Raw genomic sequence first — 10,652 nt, 5'->3', positions numbered from 1 at the left:
CAGAAAAAAAAACAAAATAACAAATGTTTAAATAGAGGAAAACAAAACTGATAATAAAAGAGGTCGAGTCATTGGCTCCAACTATTAATCTTCAATGAGAGAGTGCTACACATCATCTTCTAGGGTATGATCAGTTTATTGGCTACTCAAAACTATACATCATGCTGTTCATATATAATATATGAATCATACATGTTTTAAAAATCTCCGCCTAGCACCGATTACACCACGTAAAATCGCTATACCTACCCTCTCCACTTCAATTAGTGACTAATCTCCGCCTAGCATCGATTATCTAATTATGCCAGTCTAATTTGATTATAACTCGTCTAATCTAATTATTTCCTGTTTAATTTTTTGTACACCGATTATTTTTGGAGCTAAATATAATTCAAATATAAATATATTTTTTATTATTTAGACATTTAGATTAAGAGTTTGTGATGTTTTACAATAAATAATGGCTAATCTTTTAGTGAAAATCATAAAATTTTATTTTAAAATTATGCTTTCATGTGTTTACCATAATTTTAAAAACAATAATATAGTTTTATATTTCATTTGATATTTTTTCTTTTAAGATAAATAGGATTATACATATATTTAGTACTATATATTTTACTAGATAAGGACTCATCCGATATGCAGATTTTAAAGTTTTGTAAATAAAATTAAATTGAACAAAAATATATAAAAATTTGTTGTACGTTATTTATAATTTCCTTTTTTTTTGCTATAATTCACTGATTTATATCCATTTAATTTTTTTTTATGTATGTTACTATTAAAAGTGTATTTTTTACACCTAAGTATATTGTATGTTACAAATATATTCTTTACTACCACCTAGGAAAATATCTATATAAACACATTTAGCCAACTATTATACGTCTATTTATTTTCACTTTCTCTAATCACTAAAATTATTGGTTCAAGAAACTTCTCGAATAAAAAATATATAACATAGTATACTAAAAAGTGATGTATCATCAAAATAGTATATGACCAACCATGAAGAGAATCTCGGCTCCGCCCTCCTCCTTTATGGAGAGAACCTTGCGGCCAGCCTCCTCCACCATGAAGAGAACCTTTGCTCCGCCTTCCTCCCTTAGGGAGATAACCTTGTATGGTCAAACCTCTTCCACAATAGAGAGAACCTTGGATCTGCCCTCTTCATGCGTAGAGAGAACATGTTCACGTCTTTTAGCTATCTCAAAATAACATGCTCCCGCAACTAATGAAAGTAAAAGCCCTTTTCCAACATCACAAAATCTTTTGACAATAACTAATTTTAAATTTCCCAATGTATTCGTGGAAGTGTCTTTGATACATCATGATGTAGCCTATGTCTCCGGGCTCATATGGATCTATCAAAAACGATTTATGTTTTTTCCAATCTATTTGTCTATGTTTGTTGTAAGCTTGTGTTTGATTAGCCAATTTTATCCAACTATTAGGTTGATAAGGTTCTAATCTTTATCTCCCTTTGGGATTGAATGAATGGTAACAATTATGTTTGAATAAAAAAAAGGACTATGACCAACCAATCAAAGTTGAGAATTTAGAAAAAAAATAATTTGACATAATTAAAGAAATAATAGAAATTATAAGCACGGTAATATATGAATCTCAAATCAAAGATGAAAATAGAACTTAAATAAAACAATCTAAAAATACTACAATAAAATTTCAAATACAGTACAATTAGAAAAAGAAGATGCATATATTAATCTTACATTTTTTTGCGTCAACATATTAATCTTACCTATTCCAAACTGAAAAAAATATAAAGTAGAAGAAAGTTTTGGTTTAAAAAAATAAGGAAAATTCACCTTCCCATTAAAGCTTTTTTACCAATTTAACAAAGTTTAAAGTAGTGTTTTTGAATATATTATTTTGTTAGATGAAAAATGTGAGATGATCTATGTTTATATAGAAGTGAGTATTTACATTTTTTTGAATTAATAATTAATTGTACTTTTTCCTTAATCCCTTTCCTATTTTTTTGTGAATTAATAACTTAAAATTTAAAATTTAAAATAAATAATGTTACAATTTCAAATTTTGTGAAATATATAATCTCTTTATAATTATTTTTAAAAGACTGTTCAATTTTTGTAATTTTTTATAATTATCTTTTTACATTATTAATATTGTTTTAAACAATTTTATGTTTTTATCATCATCTCAAATATCTCCTATTAAATATTAACTTTTACACATGTCAAAATCTCAGATTAACTTGACATGTGTCAAAATCTTGTTGATGGCTAACTTTCAAAACTCAACTTTATATAATAAGATTTTAGTATTAATTTATAAAATAACCCTAAAACTAGTCCGAGATTAATCTTCGTTTAATATTCGATTTTCTCGTTAGGCGCTAGGTCCACCTTGACCGCCCGCTTAGCGCCTAACGATTTCTAAAACATATATATGCAGTAATAATATCTCAAAAAAAAAAAAATTAAGAACAAAGATGTGTAGAATAGCATATGCTACATATATATTGATATAAGCTAAAAACTGTTAGCTGAATACTAAAAAATATAATATTTACAAAATTAAGAGATTCTAGATATGAAAGTTAGTTAGATGTGTGTATTGCTATTTATTGGTAAAATTGTAGTTAAGATCATATTAGAAATTCATTATTTAATTGGGTAGTAAGTGTTGCACTAATCTTTATATCAATTCATTTTTCATTGTCATAACAGTTACATAATCTATAAAAGAGTTACAAAAATGCAGTAATTAATATTAATAACTTTTATTATTTATTATTTTTTTTAATTTTCATTAATCATTCATTGCAATGCTATAAATAATATGGAGGTGACAAAAACATCAAAATAAACATAAATAAATTTCAATTAATTAAAATTGAGTGCCTTAAAATATGGATATGATTATTAATATGAGAGTTATAAATATTTGATAAAATATGTAAGAAAAATTATTAAAAAAATAATTGAATAACAAACTATTTTTTTTGTTTTAAATATAAAAAATCAAAATTATTGTAAATAGAAATATCAAATATATGACAGGAACTTCAAACTAATCAAATTACAATTTTAAATATATATTTTGTTATCTAATTAAACGAAATATGAATTGAGCTATTTATTTATAAATATTATAAATTCTATATTTTAAAATATACTTTAATTTTTATAATTTTAATGAAAATGCAAAATAGTTTAATAATTATATTATGTATTATTTTGACTTAAATTTTTTATTATTATTATAGGATTAACTACAAAAAGAAACCAAAAATTAAAAATGAAGACACATGGCAGATCTACAGATGTCACATGACAGTCTTCGAGAGCAAGTTTGTAATTGGCTCTCTATTTTAATATATAAGATGTATATTTATTATTTTGTAAACAATCCTACATCAAATGTACATATACCAAACGTGTATCCTTGACTATTTAAACAAATCACAAATCTAGACATGTTTCGTACCCATTTTAATATTTACACAACTAGATAAAATAATATCTAATGAGTAATGACAAATCGTGTAGCAAACTACTTATTATATGTAGTAGCTGTGTCCTTTACTGTACTTAATCATCTCATCCATTTTTCACTTAAATTAACAAAATAGTTGTATTTTGAAGCCAATTGAGAAAAATATATAGTTTTGGTCCAAATGATCGGTATAACCAAATAAATAATTTAAAAAAAAAAACTTCTAGGTGGTGATTTTTTTTTGTATCCATTTGGATAATATCTATGAACTCATTTAAAACTAATGTACTTTTAATTTAATATAAGACATTGAAAAAAATATATTCCAACTAATTAATTTCCAACACATATTGAGCATACCAAATACGTAAAAAAACTTTCAAATACCAATCTAATTTTGAATTTGAGATCGGCATATTTGATTCCCTCCTTTAATTCGTTTTACCAAAATAATGGCTCTAGCTAGGCTCTCTAGCCTCTAATCTTGAAGAGTTACTTAAGATTACATGAAGCTATAGTAGTAGTAAATCTGCCGTAAGTGTGTGGCAACTAGTTGCATCTATAGGCTGCTCAATCTCTCTCACCAGATTCCTAATTACACTTTTCACAAATCTCTTTTCTTTAGGATCTTTCCACAAAACTCTCAAAATTTCAGGAGGTATTACTGTTTTTGCAGCTCGAACCACCAACTTGTTACCATCTATCTCCGTACCATTCAAGCTGTTTTATAGAACACAAAAAAAGGGGTCAAGACTTTTGTTTGTTATGTTTAGAAAAAGGATGTTTGGTTTCTGGTTCTACCTGTTGAGAATGGTGAGCATGTTTGGCCACTCAGAGACATCAAAATGCACATCTGCAATGTCGTATCCTTTCATATACACCTGTTTGATCTGTCCATAAGGAGAACACAATGCTCGTACATTTCTCCCTGCTGATTCCGACAAGTTTGAAATCCTTGCCACGGTTGTCCTCGGTATATCAATCCTAGAGATAAACAATTGTGTGTTGCAGATGCTAATTGAATGCTCTGCAAGTGCTCTCTCTTTGCCGTCTTCCGTCTGCAACACAAGTAGAAGATTTATCTACGGTGGATCTGGCATTTGATTCTGAATGTAAACAAGAGAAGCTACAATAAAACCACACCTCAAACTCCACGAAAGCATCTGTTCTCGATGAACCCAAGATAAACTTTGATATGTTGCTCCTACAGAATCTTAGCGCTTCTTTGATCTGATTTGAACTAAAATCATGCGTCAGCGGATGAATCTTAACTGTTCGGGCTGGTTCCTTCACCAATGCAATAGGCACATCTGGATCGCCAATGAGATCCGGAATACATATCGTTTCTACCATGTCTTCCTGACAAGTTGCCTCAACAACTGCACTGTTACTTTTCACCGCCACACTACCTTTCTTGAGAGCCTCCTTGACTGCAGAGTTAGTCTACAAATATGGAAGCAAAGAGCAGGTCAGCAGAAAAACACTCTTTAAGAAAAAGTTAACACAAGAAGACAGTGTGCCACGTTTCTCCAGATAGAGAATGCGGGAAAAAAAAACTAACCTCAAAAGTTAAGAGAGCATCTTTATAAATGCACCCTCCAAAAGAGGGAATTTCTTGTACATCCAAAATGGCTCCAAACTTAGAAAACACTTCAACAATGTCGTTCTTGTTACATGATTTTTTCAAAAACCTTAGCAGTACTTTGTTAGGAGAGTGTTTTCCAGCAGGTAATGCGAACAAACTCTTTTCTGTTACCTTCGGATTCGTGGTGGTAGCAGCCAAGGTAGCCTGACTGCACAATGATTGGTTTTCCACTACTAAAGTTTCCCCTTTGGATTCTTCTTCCTCTACTGCATAACCATTTTGCGTTGCAGGATTGCCTTTGTATACGCTTATTTCTTCTCTACCATTGGAATGCAACGAGTTGGCATCTGCGCCCGTGCCATTGTCAGCCGGAAGGTTAAGAGAGTCCATCAACTTATCCATGCTACTCACTGCCAGAGGTGCAGTGGTTTTTCTAGGGCTTTCAAACGAAAATATACTTTTTCTTTCTCTAGTAGCAGCCAGGTCTCCACTCTGACCATGAATCCCACCCCTTGATAGAATTGATACCAAAGAGCCTGGAGCTTGAGGAGCATCCGACAATATGTCCTTATCATTTTCCTTGGATATAATTTTAATTTTCTGGACCGGATCAGACAGCATTTCACCAAATAGACCGTGTTGATCGCCTGCATCACTACAGGATTCTCTTGTAGACTGACTGGAGTTACTGTTACTCAAAGCCTCAAATCTCAGAGGAAGCTTCACCTCTTTATATGGATCCGTGTTTACAAACAAGTTCGAGAGACTATCACTAGGTGGTTTCGCTTGATCGGATTGCCCTTTCTCAGGCTGCAGGTTCCCCATATTTTCCCCAGATGATGTCAGACTTTCTGATACTTCTTTAGAAAAGAAACCTGAAACGACATCTTTGGAACTTAGTTCCTCGGAAGGATCCACTCTTTCAGGTTGTATTCCGCTCAACACCTTCTCCTGCGCAAACTCCAAGCCATCTACTCTATCAATACTATCTAAACTCTCTTTATTTACAGATAAGCTTTCTCTCTTCCCAGAAGTCTCCATTACTGCCACACTTTGAGATACATCTCGAGATCCCACTTCAGAGACCGAAGAAGACTCTTCATTTATTCTTGAAGCGATACAGGTTTTGTTTTCTGCAGCAACACTTTGAGCTGCATGTTGAGATCCCATTTGAGAGACTGAAGAATCTTCATTTATTCTTGAAGCGATACAGGTGCTGTTTTCTGCAACAACACTTTGAGATGCATCTTGAGATCCCACTTCAAAGACTGAAGATTCTTCTTTTACACTCGAAGTGATACAGTTTCTGTTTTCTGCAACGTTCTGCAAGGTGACCACTTTAGTTGCAGTCACATCAGATGAGGAAACCACGGATGATTTTAGCGAGTCTTCACCTGAAGTTTTGTCCATCGAATTTACGTTTCCCAAAATCTTTTGCTTAAGATTAGTCAGTAAACCTCCGAAAGAGTACCAACGCATTCCCGTTTGGCCAATATCTCTACACATCACAAAACAAAAGAAAAGAAAGACAGAGCTATCATACATTATAAAAGTAAATGGAAGAAGACCAATGCATCACCCAAATTAACATGAAAACTGAATCAGTAAGTTAATGTATGACACATTAAGTTGCTAGCTCCAACACAATAGAGTCTACAATGGTAAATCCACTCACAGTTCGAAGACACAAAAGCATGATGAAATCAAACCACCACAAACTCCAACCAAAACCCCATTCCCAGATTTTGTTTCTAAGTATACTCGTTAATCTGAACCCATAACTCAGTTTCTTCTGATGACAAAAAAGATTCTAAATTTTTTCCTTCTCTAAATCAATATTGAGAACCCATCAAAGTATATACTCACTTGTTCGTGGAAGCTTTAGAATCTGACAATCTATCATATTTCCGACCATCCTCGAGAGAAGAAGATAACCACCTTCTCGTCAAAGGTATCAAACCTGTAAACAAAAATCAAATTTTTTTTTTTCCAGAATCGTCAATATCGAATCATTTGCTTTATATGAAAAAAATCAAGACGATTCAAAAAAAGGGTTTACGTTTCATCACCTCTGTTGTTCAAATGTGGAGTTAATTTGGGTGAAAGTAAACGACCAATGGCCATTTTCTCGAGAAGCTTTCCTCAAAAAACCCTTCCTTTGAGGTTTAAGAGAGGAGACGGAAGGTAGAAGAAGAAGAAGAAGCTCTGGAACCGGGCACTTTTCTTTATTTTCAGGTTTTCGAGAGAATGTTTTGGTTTAGTACTTAACCGATGGTTCATTGGTTTAATTCGAGCTTGATTTTAAATCTAGAGCCCAATAGAAATGAGAAATTGTTGATTTTCAGGTATAACCGTTGGATATTATTGGGGTTGACCGGATTGATGTTACTCTTACTAATATTATTTGGATTGGTTTGGTTTAAGCTAATTATTGGTTCGGATCGGTATGAGGGCCATATTAACACCCATAGAAATGTTGAATTTAAGTTAATTTTGGCTTTAAAAACTTAAATTGACCCCTATAATTTTATTCCTTACATTTTCACCCATAACTATACATTGTAGCTCTACCATTGGTAACTTGCACCTTTCAGTTTTTGTTTTTGTTTTTTATTTTCTCAAATCAACACACATCTTCCTCCTATTGAATTGTATCACACTTTTTGTTTTTTTTTTTGTTGTTGTTGGAAATAGTGAAAAAGAAAGAGAAGAAGGAGGAGGAGGAGGACTGGAGGAGTTCTCCATGTTCTTATTCTGTTACATGTTTGTGCTCTACAAATTTTTATTCTGTATTTTGTTTTATGTGTCTTCCTTCAACAAATAAGAATACAAACAACTGCATTTTGGTTTGTACTTTATAGTAAGTTTTCATGTAAATGTCATGCCTATATATTCATAGAAGCACTTATGGTTCAACTCATACAACTTCTATGTGTTCTATGATACATAACATTTTCTTTTGAAACAAGAAAAGGGATGATTATCAAATCGAAAAATAATTCAAATCTCCGAATATTAATAAAAACATAAAAAGTAACAAATAATATGCTTGTATGTCACATAAGTTCATGAAATTAAAAACAAAAAAAATTGTTTCATTCTTCTCTTTTCTTTTTTTGGTATGCAAATTTGTTTCATTATGCAATAACCAAATATAGAGATATGATTGACACGATAATAGACTAATGCACATACAAAAACGGTCTAGGGTCTAAACTTTAGTTTCATTGATCGTTTATTGAAGATACATACTAATGCATTGCACATGCCAAAGCTTTAAATATTTCAAAGTGGAAATAGCCGTGTTATTTTCTAATGATTTTATTAATGACTTTATAAGTTATATAATATCTCGAATGCTTGTCTTTTAAGGTTGGAAGTTACGTAAACGTATATATGTTATATATTCTAATGAAACGTAAACGTAATCAAAGGTTACATGAAGACACAAGTAGTATAAATGGAATGAGAGAAAAAAGCGTACGTACGTTACTATATGACGACGCTTTGTTAAATTATTCACAACAAGCGTTTCCTCGACAACATTCTAAATGCTTATTATAATTTTTTTTAAATAGTTTTCTACCGTTACGTAATAAATATGCACCTGAAATGTAATTTAATATTATACAAATTAAAATGACTAAAGAAAGTGTATCTTGCAATTGAAAAAGTCTTCTTACACTAAATTGTGAGAATATCGAAAAAAGTTTTCTTGTTTTCATCAAAAGCTATTTGAAAGTTTATAAGATAGTGTAAGCAAATAAAAAGAAGCTATGAACGAGGATGGCCTTCTTAGATCTCCCTTTCATGTTCAAGGTCATAAATTTTCTTTCTTCCTCTTGTATTCTTCAAAACCTCACAATATATATATATATATATATATATATATATTCAATCTTTTAAATTATAAAAAGTTTGTAATCTTTAAGAATGGTGTATCCAACAGGCGTTCCGGTTTAATAGACTTGTAGTTGGAGATGGAAGGAGAGGGAAGAAGAAGAAACCATCATGGTTAACTCCTGTTTCTCACGGATACTATACCGTTGACCGGTCAAGCTATATCGACCATTCATCGAATGATGATTCGGTTTTTGTACAGAGAGAGCAGCAAAATGAAGAGCTTGAGGTTTGGTTATTTGGAGTTTCGAGTGCTGAAACAGGGAAAGAGATGGTCAAATATATGCAAAACCATTTATTTGATAAGCTCCCGGATGAGGTAATTAAAATTATGACTACAGAATATAGTCTATGTTTTACCTTTACAAGTGAGGCAAAATGTATTTGGGACATTTTTTTCAGCTCGGAATTATGAGAAAGTGTAAAGAGACAATGAGAAGAGCATACGCTGAGGAAGAGAGAACCGGTGGCTCAGCTGCTTTGGTGGCCGTGGTGAATGGAGAGAAGCTAGCTATGGCGAGTATAGGCGGCCATAGAGTGGTGGTTTGTATAGACGGCGAGGCTTATCAAATCAGAGATAAGAACCGAAGATACTTAACAAAAAATTGGTCACAACTTCTCTTTCCAGGTTTTGTTTCTTCAAACCGGTTTTGCTTTCATTGTATAGATTACTTGTGTGAGAAGAAAACAAAATGAGATCTTAAATCTTTTCTTTACATGTTGCAATTTTAGTTTGTAGACAAGGAGAAACAGAAGATGAATCAGATCCAAGAAATTCAGAACTTGTAGTTGTTACAGAAAATATTAATTCAGATACAGAGTTTATCATTATCGGTAGCTATGGGATTTGGGAGGTAAGATCAAGATCAATTAATATCAAAATACAGAACGATCAAATCACTTACGAAGTCGATTTTTGTTACAGGTGATGAAGAATCAAGAAGCGATTAACCTAATCAGACACATAGAAGATCCTAAAGAAGCTGCAAAATGTTTAGCTAAAGAAGCTGCAAACAGGATTAGCAAAAGCAGTATTTCTTGTGTTGTAATCCGGTTCGACTAAACCTGAAATTCAAAGTCATTATCTTTTAGGGGAAATTTTATAATATAAATTACTCATTATCGTCAACGTATTGGAAAGTAGAAAGAAATCGAAAATGATCCAAGTCATAAATAAAATCATGAAGCAAATGAAGAGGACCATGCGTTAACATGCAAGAACACCAACAACACCATTGCCTTGTATGCTTCTCTCCACTTCTTCATCTCTCCTTCCTCTTTCCCTATTCTGTTTTTCAATACATCATCATCATTCTTAATTAGCCCTTAATCGTCATAATAATCTCCAACAGAAAACAAAACTAATTCAAAGAAATCATACTTTCTATGAAGAACATCAACAAGATTCTCCAATAGTCCACTGTATGGAACGATGCCTCAGCTATTTTCGTCGTCGTTTTGACGTTTGGTGAAGTAGGATCATCACTTGTAACCTCTTCTACTAACCTAAGAATTAGAGAGTTCAATATAGTCATCATAATTGGTTAGCTAATTATGTTTTTAGTAAAGTCTACTCACAGCTCAACTTCGGTGAGGACAAGTCTAGCAACATTGTCTTGTCTTTAAGAAACGAAGAGGCTTGTTTCTTGATTTCTCCAAACCAAAGTGTTCCCATCATCAA

The 10,652-nt window shown here is 32.0% G+C and overlaps 2 protein-coding genes and 1 pseudogene across 3 annotated transcripts; 1 reads left to right on the top strand and 2 right to left on the bottom strand.

Annotated features, from left to right (window-relative positions):
- Nucleotides 1-3,850: 3,850 nt before the first annotated feature.
- LOC104766250 (uncharacterized) lies at nucleotides 3,851-7,320 on the bottom strand. Its single transcript, XM_010490091.3, has 6 exons — nucleotides 7,141-7,320; nucleotides 6,938-7,031; nucleotides 5,048-6,569; nucleotides 4,630-4,929; nucleotides 4,288-4,544; nucleotides 3,851-4,206 (listed from the first exon to the last, which is right to left on the bottom strand). Exons 1-6 carry the CDS (start codon nucleotides 7,193-7,195, stop codon nucleotides 3,999-4,001), a joined length of 2,436 nt encoding a protein of 811 aa, XP_010488393.2. The 5' UTR covers nucleotides 7,196-7,320; the 3' UTR covers nucleotides 3,851-3,998.
- Nucleotides 7,321-8,746: 1,426 nt separating this feature from the next.
- On the top strand, nucleotides 8,747-10,100 carry LOC104766248 (putative protein phosphatase 2C-like protein 44). Its single transcript, XM_010490090.3, has 5 exons — nucleotides 8,747-8,890; nucleotides 9,021-9,290; nucleotides 9,374-9,599; nucleotides 9,704-9,825; nucleotides 9,897-10,100. Exons 1-5 carry the CDS (start codon nucleotides 8,858-8,860, stop codon nucleotides 10,032-10,034), a joined length of 789 nt encoding a protein of 262 aa, XP_010488392.1. The 5' UTR covers nucleotides 8,747-8,857; the 3' UTR covers nucleotides 10,035-10,100.
- Nucleotides 10,058-10,649, bottom strand: LOC104766249 (uncharacterized; annotated as a pseudogene). The gene is made up of 3 exons (XR_015591290.1): nucleotides 10,550-10,649; nucleotides 10,353-10,477; nucleotides 10,058-10,259 (listed from the first exon to the last, which is right to left on the bottom strand). The product of XR_015591290.1 is annotated as an uncharacterized LOC104766249 (transcript).
- Between the last annotated feature and the right edge of the window lie 3 nt (nucleotides 10,650-10,652).

This window comes from Camelina sativa, chromosome 19, assembly GCF_030686135.1.
Source record: "Camelina sativa cultivar CO46 ecotype springtype chromosome 19, ASM3068613v1".
NCBI lineage: Eukaryota > Viridiplantae > Streptophyta > Magnoliopsida > Brassicales > Brassicaceae > Camelina > Camelina sativa.
The sequence above is the reverse complement of the archived record's forward strand: the minus strand, read 5'-3'. Positions and strand labels throughout refer to the sequence as shown.